This window comes from Lampris incognitus, chromosome 10 (genome assembly GCF_029633865.1).
Source record: "Lampris incognitus isolate fLamInc1 chromosome 10, fLamInc1.hap2, whole genome shotgun sequence".
NCBI lineage: Eukaryota > Metazoa > Chordata > Actinopteri > Lampriformes > Lampridae > Lampris > Lampris incognitus.
Genome location: NC_079220.1, coordinates 60,017,145 through 60,035,810, shown reverse-complemented (window position 1 = coordinate 60,035,810; position 18,666 = coordinate 60,017,145). Strand labels below are relative to the sequence as shown.

General features: G+C 42.3%; 1 protein-coding gene across 1 annotated transcript in view; it reads right to left on the bottom strand.

Annotated features, from left to right (window-relative positions):
• Positions 1-8,482: 8,482 nt before the first annotated feature.
• The window catches only part of LOC130119949 (nucleus accumbens-associated protein 1), a 102,315-nt gene continuing 92,131 nt past the window's right edge, over positions 8,483-18,666 (bottom strand). The window contains exon 8 of the mRNA XM_056288553.1: positions 8,483-8,793. Within this exon, the coding sequence (XP_056144528.1) occupies positions 8,483-8,793 (311 nt within the window). The remainder of the gene's footprint in view (positions 8,794-18,666) is intronic.

Here is an 18,666-nt window from a genome sequence, read left to right as displayed (position 1 = left end):
ACCGTAACTATGGAGTATGTGCGCTATACATTGCGGGCTGTAATCTAACGTGATACCTTTATTTTTGTAGATTACATTTTAAATAGATCTGCCATTCATTATGGATTAGCCTACACACATTTTTAATAGGTGGGGTGATTCTCTTCAACTTCTGTCAAGTGTTTTTACTCAGGTGGCCGATGGTTATCTCATATTCCCCATCACTGTTATTTGGCCTGCCAATGATCTGCTCTGTTCTGACATGCTTTTATTTGTTTGTTGTTTTTTGTTTTGTGCTGTGGTTGATGGCAGAGCTGCATCATTACAAAAAAAAGACACCTAAAAAAGCTTATTGTTAGTGAACATTTATGATTTAAAATGCTTTTTTCCCCACTGAAAACAGTCATTAAATGGTAGTTTAAAACCACATTTTGAAAAGTTTTCTCTAGGGTAGCATGTCCCCAGACCCCTTTATAAGATCTTGCCCCCCCCCCATTATAGAAATCTAGAAAATATTAGGAACAGCTCCTTCCTATCTCCAGGCCATGGTCAAACCCTACACCTCCGCCCAACCACTTCGCTCTGCTGCCTCGGGACACATGGTTGCCCCATCGCTCAGAGGCCCCTGCTGTCGATAGACCCGGTCACGGCTCTTTTCTGTCCTGGCCCCACAGCGGTGGAATGAACTCCCCGCTGATGTCAGGACAGTGGAGTCGCTGCCCATCTTTCGACGCAAGTTGAAAACTCACCTCTTCAAGAACTACTACCCTGTTACTTGCTCTTAGCACTTATTGTATTCACTCATTTTTAAAAAAAAATCTCTTTCTTGCGCTTTTACTTTAGCACTGGTTTTGCTCTTAGATGCTTGTTTAGATGCACTTATGACCTCTGATGACTAGTAGTTCTCCTGATTTCCTACGTTAAATGCACTTATTGTAAGTCGCTTTGGAAAAAAGCATCGGCTAAATGACCGTAATGTAATGTACTTATAGAGGGCGTCCAGGTAGTGTAGCGATCTACTTCATTGCCTACTAACACGGGATCGCCGGTTCGATTCCCCGTGTTACCTCCAGCTTGGTCGGGCGTCCCTACAGACACAATTGGCCGTGTCTGTGGGAGGGACGCCGGATATGGGTATGTGTCATGGTCGCTGCACTAGCGCCTCCTCTGGTTGGTCAGGGCACCTGTTCAGGGGGGAGGGGGAACTGGGGGGAATAGCGTGATCCTCCCACGTGCTACATCCCCCTGGTGAAACTCCTGACTGTCAGGTGAAAAGAAGCAGCTGGTGACTCCACTTGTATCATAGGAGGCATGTGGTAGTCTGCAGCCCTCCCCAGATCAGCAGAGGGGGTGGAGCAGAGACCGGGGCAGCTTGGAAGAGTGGGGTATTTGGCCAAATGCAATTGGGGGAAAAAGGGGGGGAAATTTAAGAAAAAGAAAGTACTTCTGCACCCATGGTGGTTGGTAATCTCACTGGCAGTAGGTGCAGTAGCCTAGGAGTGCAACACACAGCAATTCACAAAAACAGTGGAAAAGAGTCAAAAAGAAGCAAACCATTAAGAAAACTATTGATAAAAATTGTTACAAATCTTTTATTAAGATATTCATTTTTTAAATTCATGTCGACATTCTCTCTGTTTTTTATCTTTATTTTTTACAGTAGTTAATGTGCAAGTACATTTGATAATACCGGGTCACAGTTACAGGGCTTTCACAAAGTTATTGGCACTTGGCACACAGAAAGAACAGGAGTAGCAGTATAGGAGGAGCACTGGTGCAACTGGATTAAAGAGGTATCAGAGCAGGGGCAAAGGCATGGGCAGACCACTACTGCAGGGTTTTTAAAAAGTGCTGTTTTAGCATAAAAAGATTCCTCATGCTGCAAGCGCACAGCAAACATTCTCACCTTTGTGTGCCTTTTACAGTATCTATCTATCTATCTATCTATCTATCTATCTATCTATTTATCTATCCTGCTAGACAGACAGACAGACAGACAGACAGATAGATAAATAGATAGATAGATAGATAGATAGATAGATAGATAGACTTAGCACAAGTTAGGAAATGTGTGTTTGGCAGATAATTTCTTTGTTGTAACAATGCTTCAATAAATCTTATACCGTTGGAGAGCCTGTTTATTTCTCTTTTAAATGGGGCCACATGTGTAAGGAACATGCATTTGTAGGATGAGCAGCAGAGCTGAGTATGTGGGTTGCGCCCATGAAAAATTTGCCAAATCTTCTCTGCCAATGCCAAACAGCTTATTTTGCTGCTGCTATTGACTCTTGTTTTGAGCTTCTGGTACCCCAGGTGCTGACAATCAGGTGCCTGATATAAGATTTACTGCCAAGAAGCATTGTTACAACAAAGACATAATCTACCAAACATACACTTCCTTACTTTTTGTGCCAAGTTTAGACAGCCAGCCAGCCAGCCAGCCAGCCAGATAGATAGATAGATAGATAGATAGATAGATAGATAGATAGATAGATAGATAGACAGACAGATAGATAAAGTCCTGTTCATATGCACTGTATAGTGACAAAGGTATGCCATGCTATGCCACACCTTATCCATCCAAGTGTGTGTGTGTGTGTGTGTGTGTGTGTGTGTGTGTGTGTGTGTAAATGTAATGCACTAATGCAGACATTGATAGAAATAAGAATTATGGAAAAAAAACTGGAAAGAAAACTGCATAAAATATCTCTGTCGTCCTAGAAATATGCATGCAATCACCTTTTTTTTTTTTTTTGGAAGAGGGGATTTTGAGACAGGTAAATTGACATTTATCATTTGCAACAAGGTGAATCTGGCCTTGAATTCTCACTATGAATCAGCTTCCTGACCCCAATCCTAACCTTAGTAATACTGTTACACTGACTACAAATCTTTTAGACCAGTTTTTCTCAGCCAGGGGGCGATTCAGAGGACTATCATAGGGCTTCTAGGACCGGGTCGTGGACATGTTGCAACATGGCCCTTTCCACTTCTGCTTGGCTGTGCTAACATTTTGTCTTCATGGTTAATAAACCATTTAATAGATTTTTTTTACATGCCTGATTGAGTTTTAAAGGTGTTCATGTACAATAACGGTTCCTTTTCACATACCTCCCTCACAAAATTGGGATAGCTGTAGTAACCACCGATGGAGAGTTCCCGTTATCGTGCAAATATTTAACTACAGAAATATTTCTACCAGTTTTCCCTCTTGCTAAATCACATGAAAAAAACCCAAACAGTAGAACTGAAACATGACACCATCTGCATGAAGCCCAAGACAGCAAGCAAAGCCACAAATAGTCTTTCAATGTGTGTCTGTTAATCATTGTTCTACGTGAGGCTTCACCGATCAGGTGCAAGCTCACTGAGGTTTGTTGGCATTACTGTGGGTGAAAAAGCACAGGCAATGTTGTTCAGTCTGAAGTCCTCAAACTCTCTAGGCAGACCTTCCTCATCATTTCACGCAGTAGTGAGCTGGGGCTTGTCAACAGAACTCCATCAATGTGATATGTTAAAGACAACTTGCAAATTGACTCAAATGCTTACAGTCAGATGCAATATATATTTTTCCTGGTCTTGAATATTTATTTTTTTATTTTTCTTTCTTGACTTGTTAGCAAAAACAGCGAGAAAATCTAAAACAAAAACATCTTATGAAATCCTTTGAAATGAAATACACTTACAAACAGAAAAGCAGAGATGCTGAGTATGGCCTTCACAAATCTATCTGCAGACAACACTTAATGCGTCTCACTTACCCTAATTCAACAGGACAGTACTCAGATCAGACCTTAACTATTTTTAATCATCCTAAGGCTTAAGTATCTGGTCCTTTTCCTCAGAACTACAATCCACTGTACATGCAGAATGCTCACAGACACTCATAAAGACATTTAAAGTTGACATCACTAATGTTTCGGCATGAAAAAAAATTAGGTACAAAATGCAGGTAGGTTTCCCCCACACTTATAAAAACAAGAATAAAAAAAAGTCAAGAACACTTGGGATTTAGCTCAACAGTCTTGATAAATGTTTACATTTTAAACTTTTGTGCAATTACTTTTCACAAATAAACTTAAAAAAAACACACACACGTTGAGCAGATGTTAAAAACATTTTTATACCCAAAGGGGTTTATTCCCTTTACAACGCCTCGTGCCTTTTTATAAAAGGTGCATGAACCTCTGGTTCATCTCATTAAGGTGCAGAAACCTCCTATCCCCAAAGGTGCAAAATCACGTGGAGCTCCAAACCAAAACTGTCAGCCATTTTTGATTTCCTTCTATTGTGTGGCGGTATCACTTATAATGGGGAGATACATTAGATACAAGAACACCCATACACTCAAACAGACATCTAAATCATATGCTAAAGTCTCTTATTGAAAGTGGAAGTAGACAACTCTTTTGCTCCAACTTATCATTATGAAGTAAATGTTGCTTGCACGGTGTAACGACACCACTGGCGTTTAGATCGGTTTTCTAGAAGCCTCGCTCTCACTGTGCAATTCTGCCTGCCACTGGGCACGATTTTTCCCAGCAAATCGATTTACGGCCCAGGAAGTGCGTCAACCACCCAATAGTGGGCTAGGCAATGGCGGACGGTGACCGAAGTAAGTGTGAAAACTATACCCGGCAAAAGAAAAAGAACCCAGTTGATGGAGGAGGCAAAGAAGGTGAAGAGGGAGAGTGACTGAAGACAAGATAAAACAAGAGTGAACCTCAGACGGGCATTCACTCGATAGAGAGAGCTCCGGGACTTGACAGGTTTCCAAACCGACTTTAATTTGGCATTATTTCTACTTGACCGGTAAGTAACACAACCCACCCACCTACTTATTAATATTACCGGATATTTTACTCTGCCTTTATCATAGCACTGAGATCAGGGTTTCTAGTTCAAATCAGGATTCTTGTTGTTTCTTGCTGTGGACAGTAGCCAGGCAATGATCCGTTTGTCTTTGCGACAGCGGCGCAAGCAATAGGAGGGTTTCTGTGCAATGTCATCACAGAGATGCGTGCACAACTAGGGGGCAGAAAGCAACTACAGCGCAGAGATTTTAACCAAGATACAGCTCAGATACAGCAGAGATGACGCGCAGTTGTTGTGCAATAAACTGCACAAACCGCCAAAAAGGATGAGTGGAAAATGTTGAACATTTCATTGTTGAACCGCTTTGGTAGCTCTCAAAAGATTATGCATCTCATAATCTTTTGAGAGCTACCAAAGCGGTTTTGCCCCCTGGCTGCGCACGCACCCAGTAATGTTTGTAAACAGGAAACCCGTCTATAACAACACTGGGAAATGCAAGAGAGGGGGGGGGGTTGAAGAGTGGTTTAATTCCACTTTAAACTCAAATCCAAAGCCATAACATCCACACAGCCTCAGATGAAAGATGATAGGCTTTCATCTGAGACTATCGGCTCCAATCAGTCCTGCCTCCTCCCCGTCATTACCTTACCCACCAGGCAAGTGCAAGGCACATTCCAGTACTCAGCAACCTTTACCCATTACTTGCATTTGCACAAAATGTCAGTAGTTTTTTTTTTGTCATCAATTTACCACAAAGAGAAGGCCAGCCAAGTAGTCAAATGCAGGTCAGTAAAAGTTTTATTCCTTCTGAAGATGCAGTTTAGCTGGGGTAGCAAATGGAATTAGGCTGCACCGTTGCATGCTGCTGAGAAATAGTCCCCTCAGAAAACAGTCTAGTCATCTCACTCAGTGTTTATGTATTATTTTTGGGCAAACAAAGGGAAAAAATTAAATATTTTGCTTCAAATATAAAAGTTCTCCACTAGGGTTGGGCATCATTTTGATTTTAACGATTCTGCTTTTTAATTCCGGTTCTTAACGGTTCTCGATTCCGGTTCTTTGAGAGGCGGGGTCAAAACAGGTCACATGCTTATTTCACAGAGGAAACATTTATTTAAAAAAAAACTTTATACAAGCCATTCCGTTTTAAGAAAGGATCATTCATGTGAATGTGTCATTCTTATATTTACATTTACAACAACTGTCTTCATACATGAAGCTGAAGCTATAAAGACACAGTCACACCCTGGCCCGGACTACCAGGTATTAAACTCCTTAAATTAGAAGCAGTTCTTTATGTCTTCATCATCACACATGAAGATGAAGACATAAAGACACAGTCACACTCTGGCCCGGACGACCAGGCATTAAACTCCCTAAATTAGAAGCAGTTCTTTATGTCTTCATCATCACACATGACATGAAGATGAAGACATAAAGACACAGTCACACTCTGGCCCGGACAACCAGGTATTAAACTCCTTAAATTAGAAGCAGTTCTTTATGTCTTCATCATCACACATGAAGAAGAAGACATAAAGACACAGTCACGCTCTGGCCCGGACGACCAGGCATTAAACTCCCTAAATTAGAATCAGTTCTTTATGTCTTCATCATCACACATGAAGATGAAGACATAAAGACAAAGTCACACTCTGGCTCGGACGACCAGGTATTAAACTCCTTAAATTAGAAGCAGTTCTTTATGTCTTCATCATCACACATGAAGATGAAGACATAAAGACACTGTCACACTCTGGCCCGGACGACCAGGCATTAAACTCCCTAAATTAGAAAAAGGAGCATATCTGCCTTCTCAGGCTGTACGCGCGACCGTTCAGTGTTATGTCCTGTCATGGTTTACCTTGTACCGCCGCTAGGAGGCACTGCTGGATAATGAAACGTGTGTTCTACGTTAATACAGTAAGAAGCTAATATAAGATGGCGGCTGCGCACGTAACGTAGCGTCGCATGCTCACCGGTCTCAGTAACCCTTTTCTTAACGTTACCTGCGGTCGTTACTGAAATCTGCTACGACACCACAAACTGGCGTCGAGGCTCCCCAGCGTGTTACTGCCGACTGGCAGACAAAACGTCACATTTCGGTATTTGCATGCAGCTTGTAGCAGTTCGCTCACGTATAAGTTATTTGCTGTCTCCCTGTTCCGAAGAAGGCAAAGGTTATCAGTTTCCACCTACCCAGTTGCGACGAGGTGCTGCTTGCTGTGTGCTCAGGGTTGCTGAGAGGACGCCGAGGCAAGAGGTGGAGACCGCGCGGCGCCGCGTGTCACACGCGCTGCACTGGTTAACTACGCCGTGTAGGCGGAGGTGTTTGGCCTTATTTGCTGTGCATCCTCCCTTGCACAAAGTAATTTTACCACAGCGCCAACCCTTCCTTTTTCAAGGCAAAACCGCCGCTCGCTGTGGTCCATGATGGCGCACATTTAACTTGCGGAGGCGGAAACTACGGAAGCTGCACGCCGCCACCACGGAAACCGACACTAACTTTAGCGCGAGGGAAATGTATTTAGGGACAGATAGGCAGAATCGAAATGTGAATTCTTAACGATTCCTTTGGAATCGGAATTTTGGAACCGGTTCCAAATTCTCGATGCCCAACCCTGTTCTCCACTTTGTTTATCACACTGGGCACTGTCAAACTATAGATAAAAATAAACGACTAACAGTCTTATGTTAGGAGCACAATGACTACAATTGTATGACATTTATATGCAAAAATAGTACTTTTCCTCATTCAGCAAGACCTGTCTTTGCAACACTGCTATTTTAAATACAATACACGGATTGAGATTTTTTTAAACAATCTCTTGCTCTCTCAGCACATACACTGTGTAGGTATGTGTACTTGTATAAATATATCTCCTTCCAAAAAAATATGACCTTTTTTCTGGTCCCCCTTACATTTTCAGTTTATTCATCACAGTAAATACCCTTTCCCACTGCTTTCTGGGTGGTGGTCAGGTTATACTAAGCAGAGAGCTGTGCTGAAATGACAGAGAAGGGGCGAGTAAATCCTGGCACAATGGTAAACACCTGGGTGTGATCCATTTGTTTTGATGACGAGGGTGGTGGGTGGGATAGAGGTGAATGTTTTTACGGCAGTGGGTAGATCTGCAGGGAAGAGAAGGGGAAAGAATTGTGGTTGTCATTTCATATGCCATTGTTTGTCCTCACTTTTGCTTCCTTTTTCAAGGCTGGAATGCACTTTCTCAAACTGACGGAGAGATACCACCAAAACTTGCGTTCAATATCCTCAACCCCCTTTACTCTAAATGTGTCTGTCCATCCTTCCATTCAACAAACTGTCCATCCACCTATACATCCTTCCTATGTGGGGAATGACTGCTTCCTTCCCCACATGTATGTATTATGCTGGGTTGTATGCAAATACAGTCCTTAAAATACAAGGGGAAGCAAAGAGTGAATGGAAGACAACAAAGCACCCTCTCGCTCTCTTCTTTAAAAAAAAAAAAAAAACATTTCATCATGCAGTCATAAATTGAAGATTATCATTTCCACTTCTGGTTACAGTAGAGAACAACCACTGTTTACCATACAGTGTGGTAATAACAGTTAAGCATAAAAGAATAGTGTGGGGCAAATGAGAGGGAATGGGGCACTGGTATAAATGTTATCGCTGTTCTTCAACCTTCCCTGAACAGGACCCTCAAAATAATACTCCACCATCCCCGCGTGTGCCTTGTAGCGATTCAGCTGAGGAACCACCCGACTCTGCACCCGCGCTGCTGGTGGCCTCCAAGGCAGCAGGGTCAAATGCTCGATCTGTTCCCAGCGTTTCATCCTCCATTTTGACAGCATCCGGGAGGAAAGCAGAGTAGGCGTCACTTTCGGCCATCAGCAGCTTCAGCTTGGGGATCCAGCTTTTGCGGACTACACGTCGAGCATTTGTGCACATGTCGGCCGCAATGGCATTCATTTCACTCTCTTTGAAGCTGGTGGCAAAGTTCTGGCAGTAATCTGGCAACAAATGGAACAAACAGAATCAGGACAAAAGCACAATATCAATTTAAGGGAAATTTTGCCTATGGTTTTGTGTACATGCAATTGTTACTGATGAGTAATCTAGTGGATTGAAGCAATAAAGTCTTCACTGTGTACTATACTGATGGAGAATTTAATGTTGTCCTGCTCACAGTCTTTCCCACAGCGCCTACATGTACCAGAATGTACGCAAGCCTCCATATCGTGTGGGACCTCATTTACACCAAAAGAAACATTGCTTAGTCAAGAGAACGAGGATATGTTTTTTTTTTCCAACAGCGGGTTTAGACTAGATTAGAAACCCTGCTAGGTTGAAGCCTCTCCTCTCTCCTACAATGGCAGAAGGATCTCGATTTTCCCGGTTTTCACTCCAGCGGTGGCCAAGAAACAGGCCGCCTCTGCCAAAGTGAAGAAGGAGCTCCACTCTTGCCCAAACATCAAGTCTGGTCTTCTCTACCCGGCAACGCTTCGCATTACCTTACCCAGCGGACAAACTCAGGTTTGATGACCCTGCTTTGGCATCAGATTTTGTTGAGAAAAACATTAAAAAAGTTGTCGATCCTGATGCAGTTTAGCTGACATGCTAACTAGCTAGCTGGTTAGCCACTACTGCCAGGCAATAAGACTACATTTCCCATAGTGCCTTGCTTCAGGGACATTAGATTTCCTACCGTTAGAGACCAGTCTATGCTAGAGACTGATGTTACCACTGTTTTCTGTTCACTTTTCGCTGCTTTTTTTAAAATCTTAAGTTGTTTACAGTTAAAACTTGAATACATATTTGCTGTTTAATTATGCATGAATACTTCAACTTCGAAGTTTTAACAACAGGAGTCACTTTCATGTTAAGCTTGTTTGATGCTGCAAATTCATGCTGCTTGTCTACTTTTTCTAGGGTGGAATAGTTACATGTAGCTGCTTAGACCATACATATTTACATTATTAGGCTATAAGCCTGTTTATTATTGTATATTTTTATTGTTTCCTTAAAATGTCACATTTTCTTAGTGGACGCCAAGTAGTGATAGTTTATGTGTTTTTTGGGGTCAAGTTGCACGCATCCCGTTTGGGGGGATGCTTCTACCAGTGGGTGGAAGGGTGGAAGGGCTTTTGGTTTTGTTTTTCGTTTTTGTTCTTGGTCCTCTTTTTTCTTTTTTCCCCATCAGTCAGGCATTTGTTTTCAGTGTTATGCTCTACTGCTGTCACGCTGCCCTTGTATATAGCACTGTATATGCTTAGTCATGTCTCATACTAATTTAAAAGTGCCTTCATATGGGGGGGGGGTGCATTAAATTCGTTAGTTTTAACTGTAAAGGACTCAATAACCCCATAAAACGTAGCAAGGTGTTGCATCATCTTCACACTCTTGGTGCTCAGGTGATCTTTTTACAAGAAACCCATCTTAAAGCTTCTGATCATGCCAGATTGAAAAGGGTATGGGTGGGTCAGATATACCATTCTACATTCTAGGGTAAATCACAGGGGGTTGCCATTCTGCTGCACAAATCTGTTCCATTTATTTATTCATCTGTTATTTCTGATCCAAATGGTAGATTCGTTATTGTTACTGGCCAAATACATAACACTCACTTGATTTTGGCAAATGTATATGCTCCAAATTATGACGACGAGGCCTTTTTTAAACGTCTCTTCTCAACTCTCCCTGATATGTCTTCACACTGTTTGATTTTAGGAGGTGACTTTAATTGCTGGCTCAATCCTCAGTTGGACCGCTCCTTCTCTAAGGTTTGCTCACCTTCGAAATCTGCCAAAGTAATCCAGTCTTTCATGGAAGAGTTTGCAGTTTCTGATGCCTGGTGCTTTTTCAACCCTTCTAAAAGGGAATATTCTTTCTTCTCCCATGTGCATAACACTTTCACCCGTATTGAATTTTTCTTGGTTGATAATAGACTACTTTCATCAGTGTCAGACTGTAAATACAATGCTATTGTCATATCTGACCATGCTCCAATCTCAATGAACATTTTTTTAAAAACATAATCAACACGCACTTACTATCGTATGAGAATTTTGTTAACTTTGTTTCACAACAGATTGACTTTTTTGTGAGTGTAAACAACACACCTGATGTGTCTGCTTCTTTGCTGTGGGAGACATTAAAGGGATATATTAGGGGGGGAATAATTTCTTATTCAAGACATGACAGAACAGTTAGAGAGGAAAAATTATCTAGGCTGGCAAAGAGTATTTCTCAACTTGATAACGTCTATGCTTCCTCCCAGTCCCCAGATATTTACAAGGAACATCCCTCCTTACAAGCTGAGTACGATGCCCTCATGACTCATTGCACCACTGAGCTCTTGCTCCAGTCGAGATCCCGGTTCTATGAACATGGTGATAAGGCCAGCAAGCTACTATCACACCAGTTGCGCCAAATGGCTACATCGCGTCACATTTCTCAGATCCAAAGAGATTCAGGTAAAACTACTGACCCTTTAGAAATTAATAATATTTTTAAGGAATTTTATATATCTCTTTACTCTTCTGATCAAGGTCCATCTCCTCCTAATTATGATACCTTCTTTGAAAATTTAGATATTCCCTCTATTGGTCTATCAGACGTGAAAGTATTAGAGAATTCAATTACTATTTCAGAACTTCACGCAGCTGCTACATCTCTGAAAAATGGGAAGTGCCCAGGCCCAGGTGGTTTTCCGTCTGAATTTTATAAAAAGTTTTAGCACAAGCTGGCCCCTTTACTATTAGATATGTTTAACAAATCACTTGTCGCTGGACGTCTTCCTCAAACTCTTAATCAAGCCTCTATTTCTCTCCTCTTGAAAAAAGACAAAGATCCCTTAGCTTGCTGCTCTTATCGCCCAATAAGTTTACTGAATGCTGACTTTAAATTGTTATCCAAATTACTAGCACTACGCCTTGAATCTGTTCTCCCTTCTACAATTTCTCAAGATCAAACAGGATTTATTCGAAATAGGCTTTCATTCTCTAATCTTAGATGTTTGTTCAATGTAATTTAGAATAATCCGCCTTCTGACACTCAAGAGGCTTTGATATCTTTAGATGCCGAGAAGGCGTTCAATAGAGTGGAGTGGAATTATCTTTTCTTCACTTTAGAGAAATTTGGCTTTGGAAAAAACTTTATTTCATGGATTCAGTTACTCTATTCTTCTCCACATGGTTCAATCAGGACGAATAACAGTAACTCGGACTACTACTCTACAAGACAGGGCTGCCCCTTAATTCCTTTGTTATTTGCTATTGCCATTGAACCCCTTTCAGTAGCGCTCCAATCCAATCCCCATATTACAGTCGTAGTAAGAAATGGCATGGAACTGAAAGCCTCGCTTTACGTGGATGATCTCCTTTTATACGTTTCTGGCTTGCCCACCGCTGTCCCTGCTATACTCGCCACTCTTCAGTCGTTTAGCCTGATATCGGGATACAAACTGAATTTGAGCAAAAGTGAAATATTTCCTATTAATACTGCCGCTAAAGATTATCCCTTGCATACTCTACCCTTTAAGATTGCCCAACACAGTTTCACATATTTGGGAGTTAAAGTCACGCAAAAAATGGAGGATCTTTATAAAGCAAATTTTGCCCTTTTGCTGACCCGAATTAAAGGGGATTTGGATCACTGGTCCATTCTTAATCTTTCTTTGGTTGCACGAGTCAATATGGTCAAAATGAATATTCTCCCACACTTTTCCTATCTATTTCAATGTATACCTCTTTTCCTCCCTCAGACATTTTTCCACAAAGTAGACAGCATGATCCTGGAGTTTGTATGGAATAAGAAAGTTCCTAGAATGCGTAAGCAATATCTACAGAGGCCTAAACTGCTCGGTGGCATGGCACTGCCTAACTTTAGATTTTATTATTGGGCTTCCAATATAAGAATTTTTAAATCCTGGCTTCAACTTGAGGCCTCTCAACCCCCTCCAGCATGGCTTATCATAGAATCCAATTCGGCTAAACCTGCGTCGTTAAAAGCTTTGCTACACTCCCCTATCCATTCCTCCACATTTCCATATACTAAGAATGTAATTGTTAAAACATCTCTTAGAATCTGGGTTCAGTTTAAGCGCTTCTTTGGCCTACAGACTTTTTCTACCTATGCTCCACTAGCCGCCAATCATGTTTTCCCTCCTTCCCTGATGGATAGTGTCTTTTTAAGGTGGGAAAGGCTTGGCATCAACACCTTTAAAGACTTGTATATTGATAATGTTTTTGCCTCTTTTCAGCAATTGTCAGACAAATTTTCACATCCTAAGCAACATTTTTTCAGATATCTGCAGGTCCGGAGCTTTGCTCATAACATGTTTCCCATGTTTCCCCACCTACCTAATGATTCTGTTCTAGATAGTTTCCTGACACCAATCCCAACCTTAAAAGGCTCCATCTCATATATTTATAACCAAATTTATCTTTTACGTCCGGACTCCTTAAATTCCATTAAGATGTTATGGGAGAGGGATTTGGGGGAGGCAATATCAGAGGAAATTTGGGCGGAGATTTTAAAACGAGTTCATAAATCCTCTATTTGCGTGAGGCATAGCCTTATTCAGTGTAAATTGGTTCATCGCACCTATTATACTAATGCCCATTTGTCAGAGTTCTATGATGGGGTGTCCCCTGCATGAAACAGATGCCAGCATTCACCTGCGGATCTTATACATATGCTCTGGCTTTGCCCATCTTTGCATAAATATTGGACAGACGTTTTCAATATAATTTCTGTAATAAGTGGGGAAAAAGTTGAGCCTGCCGCTTTTGGTGCGTTGTTTGGAGTCTTTCCTATGTTACCAACTCTCTCTGCAGTTAAAAAAGACCTCCTGGCTTTTACCACTTTTTTGGCAAGGAGACTAATAGTGATTGAATGGAAGTCACAGGTGTCACCTTCTTATTTTCACTGGGCTCGAGACGTTCTCTATTTTCTCAAATTAGAAAAACTTCGACTTTCACTGAGTGGTTGTGCTGGTAAATTCCAGAAATTATGGGGTCAATTTAATAATCACATACACTTCCCATTTATCCCGGAATGATATACTTTTTTATGGTTTACAGTGCTACTGATGCTGGGCTGGGTGCAGTTTAACTGCTGTTATACCAATGTATTGTGGCGTGCGTGGGTGGGTGGATGCGTTGGTCCTTGGCTGGTGGGTCGGGCCCTTCAGTCGGGGCGCTGGCCCGTGTCTCCCGCTCCGCGGGCGGCAGCGTTGGCCGGTCGGCTGGGGGTTCCGGCCCGTTGGTCGGGGTTCGGCGTGTCTGCTTGTCCGTGCACGTTACAGTATTGTCTAGTAGGGACACCACTGTTTGCTGACTGATGTTTTGTTTTTTTTTGGGGGGGGGGGGTTTCCCTCCTCTCTCTTTTGGCTGCTTTTTTGTTTTTGTTTTTTGTTATTTTCAGTTTATTTTCTGAGGCAGTAATGCTGTTTTTGTGTATAACATTTTTGATTGTCCCTTTTTTACAGTATTTTGATAATAGAGAAATTTATCGCATATGTACATATACATATATATTTATACCTGTTTTGGATTAAAAAAAATTGTAATGCACTGGTGGCGCACTTGTATTTTCATGTAAAACTTAATAAACAAATTAAAAAAAGAAAAAAAGAATCCCTGCTAGGTTGAAGTTTTTCTGGCCGCCAAACGGCATCACTTGGCAGCCAGAAAAACTAAATTTCACTGCCGCTCCAAAGACGTGTAAACAATCAGGAACAACAGCAGGTGTTTTTCATGTGCTATACTTGTTGCAGACAGACAGAGATGAGGTTGAAAATATGTGAATTTTCCCTTTAAATAATTGTTTTGAAAATTTGAAATTTTGCTGGAAAAATAATTCTATTAAATTCACATGGGAAAACAAAGAATTTTCATCCTTATCTTCATTCAAAGGTAAAACTCAGCAAAACGAGGAATAATTGAATTTTGCTATAATTAAAAGTCACAAAAAATGTCCCAATTACAGAGCTGAGACAATTCTGATCATAGATTTAATCTCATTGCTAAATTGACAATTAATTTAAAAAAAATAATTCTCATCAGGGATCCCAGCCACCGAGGATGCACAAGCCAGTGCATTCTTAGTGCTGGTTCCAAACCCAGATAAATGGGGAGGGTTGTGTCAGGAAGGGCATCCGACGTAAAATCTTTCTCAAATCAAATATGAGGATTATAAATCGGATTTCCATACTGGATCGGTCGAGGCCCGGGTTACCAACAACCGCCACCGGTGCTGTTAACCAGCAGGGTGCCGGTGGAAACTATGCTACTGTTGGGCGAAGGAGAAGGAGAGGGGGAAGGCATGTCAAGAGGCAGCAGGCCTGGAGGAAGGGTAGGAGTGTGAAGGTGAGCATCGGTACTTTGAATGTTGGCACTATGACTGGTAAAGGGAGAAAGCTGGCTGATATGATGGAAAGAAGAAAGGTAGGTATACTGTGTGGACAAGAGACCAGGAGGAAGGGGAGTAAGGCCAGAAGCATCGGAGGTGCATTCAAACTCTTCTACCATGGTGCGAATGGGAGGAGAAATGGGGTAGGGGTAATTCTGAAGGAAGAGTATGTCCAGAGTGGGTTGGAGGTGAAGAGAGTGTCAGACAGATTGATGAATATGAAGCTGGAAATCGAAGGTGTGATGATGAATATCATCAGCACATATGCCCCGCAAGTTGGGTGTGAGATGGAAGAGAAAATAATTCTGGAGTGAGTTGGATGAAGTGGTGGAGAGTGTACCCAAGGAGGAGAGTGGTGATTGGAGCGGACTTCAATGGGAATGTTGGCGAAGGGAACAGAGGCGATGAGGAGGTATGGTGTCAAGGAGAGGATTGTGGAAGGACAGATGGTGGTAGATTTTGCGAAAAGGATGGAAATGGCTGTGGCGAATACATATTTCAAGAAGAAGGAGGAAGACAGGGTGAAGTATAAGAGTGGAGGAAAGTGCACACAGGTCTATATCTTGTGCAGGAGGCACGATCTGACAGAGATTGGAGACTGCAAGGTGGTGACAGGGGAGAACGTAGCTAGGCAGCATCGGATGGTGGTCTGTAGGATGACTTTGGAGACCAAGAAGAGGAAGTGAGTGAAGGCAGAGCTGAAGATCAAGTGGTGGAAGTTGAATAAGGAAGACTGTTGTGTGGAGATCAGGCAGGGGTTAAGACAGGCACTGGGTGGTAGTGAAGAGTTGCTGGAAGGCTGGGCAACCACTGCAGAAATAGTGAGGGAGACAGCTAGGAAGGTACTTGGTGTGTCATCTTGTCAGAGAAAGGAAGACAAGGAGACTTGGTGGTGGAATGAGAAAGTACAGCAATGTATACAGAGGAAGAGGTTGGCAAAGAAGAAGTGGGATAGTCAGAGAGAAGAAAGTAGACAGGAGTACAAGGAGACACAGCGTGACACAGTGAAGAGAGAGGTGGCAAAGGAAAAAGCGTGCGGTGAGTTGTATGAGAAGTTAGACATTACGGAAGAAGAAGAAGACTTGTACCGATTGGCTAGACAGAGATACCGAGCTGGGAAGGATGTGCAGCCGGTTAGGGCGTTCAAGGATAGAGATGGAAATGTGCTGACAAGTGAGGAGAATGTGCTAAGAAGGTGGAAGGAGTACTTTCAGGGGCGGATAAATGACAAAAATGAGAGAGAGAGAAGGTTGGATGATGTGGGGAGTGAATCAGGAAGTGAAGTGGATTAGCAAGGAGGAAGTGAGGGCAGCTATGAAGAGGATGAGGAGTGGAAAGGCAGTTGGTCCAGATGACATACCTGTGGAGGCATGGAGATGTTTAGGACAGATGGCAGTGGGGTTTTTAACTAGATTGTTTAACACAATCTTGGAAAGTGAGAGGATGCCTGAGGAGTGGAGAAGAAGCATACCGGTACAGATTTTCAAGAACAAGGGCGATGTGCCGAACTGTAGCAACTACAGAGGTAGAAAGTTGGTCAACCACAGCATGAAGATATGAGAAAGAGTAACAGAAGCTAGGTTAAGAGGAGAGGTGACGATCAGCGAGCAGCAGTATGGTTTCATGCCAGGAAAGAGCACCACAGATGTGATGTTTGCTTTGAGAATGTTGATTGAGAAGTGTAGAGAAGGCCAGAAGGAGTTATATTTTGTCTGTCTTTGTAGATTTAGAGAAAGCATATGACAGGGTGCCGAGAGAGGAGGTGTGGTATTGCATGAGAAAGTCAGGAGTTGCAGAGAAGTATGTAGGAGTGGTGCCGGATATGTATGAGGGAAGTGCGACAGTGGTGAGGTGTGTGGTTGGAATGACAGATGGGTTCAAGGCGGAGGTGGGATTACATCAAGAATCGTCTCTGAGCCCTTTCTTGTTTGCAATGGTGATACAGGTTGACGGACGAGATCAAGCAGGAGTCTCCGTGGACGATGATGTTTGCAGATAACATTGTGATCTGTAGCAAGAGTAGGGTGCAGGTTGAGGAGAGCCTGGAGAGGTGGAGGTATGCACTGGAGAGAAGAGGAATGAAAGTCAGTAGGAGCAAGACGGAATACATATGCGTGAATAAGAGGGAGGACAGTGGAATGGTCAGGATGCAAGGAATAGAGATGAAGAAGGCATATGAGTTAAAATACTTGGGATCAACTGTCCAAAGTAATGGGGAGTGCAGGAGAGAGGTGAAGAAGAGAGTCCAGGCAGGGTGGAGTGGGTGGAGAAGAGTGTCAAGAGTGATTTGCGACAGAAGGGTACCAGCAAGAGTTAAAGGGAAGGTTTACAAGATGCTTGTGAGACCAGCTATGTTGTATGATTTGGAGACAGTGGCACTGATAAAAAGACAGGAGGTGGAGCTGGAGGTGGCAGAGTTGAAGATGCTAAGATTTTCATTGGGAGTGACAGAGGAGGACAGGATTAGGAATGATCATATTAGAGGGACAGCTCAGGTTGGACGGTTTGGAGACTAAGCAAGAGAGGCAAGACTGAGATGGTTTGGACATGTGTGGAGGAGAGATGCTGGGTATATTGGGAGAAAGATGCTGAGTATGGAGCTGCCAGGGAAGAGGAAAAGAGGAAGGCCAAAGAGGAGGTTTATGGAGGTGGTGAGGGAGGACATGCAGGTGGCTGGTGTAGCAGAGGAAGATGCGGAGGACAGGAAGAAATGGAAACGGATGATCCGCTGTGGTGACCCCTAACGGGAGGAGCCAAAAGTAGTAGTAGTAGATTTTCATAAAGGAATACCTGCAAAAAAATTTTAATCACAGTGATAGGGAGCCTAACGTGTGCCTCTCAGGAGGTCTGGAAAATGACAATATTCAGAATTCCTGAATTTACAAGTTATGTACTTTGAAAAAGCCTCATTCACGCGTCTGTGCAACTAATTTTTACAAGCCCTAAAATTTCTTTTGACGCTCGTTCATTTCTTCTCATGGACCCTATCATCATTAGCTCTTTCCATATGAGAGATACAGTTTATTTGTTTTCACAATGGAATGGGCAGAATTTATGTCATGAATGTTTGGATTTTGACTGTCACTTCGGTCTGTCTGTAGTGGACAATTGCAGGAAATTTCGCCATGTGGTCACAATGACTCATTACCTTTATTTAATACTTTAGTGAGCTCATGTTTTACATTTATATTCTAGGAGATGCTTAAAACACTTGATATAGAGTGTTTCCTGCATCACCAGGCATACTTATGGGCACTGTAGGCTGCACTGGGGCTCAAACCATAAACCTCAGTGTTAGCCTGCAGCAACAACCGAGGTGCACCAGTATGCATCGTTAAACTATATAGATATATATATATATATAAACTTAGCACAAAAAAAGTAAGGAAATGTGTGTTTGGTAGATTATTTCTTTGTTGTAACAATGCTTCTTGGCAATAAATGTTATATCAGGCACCTGATTGTCAGCA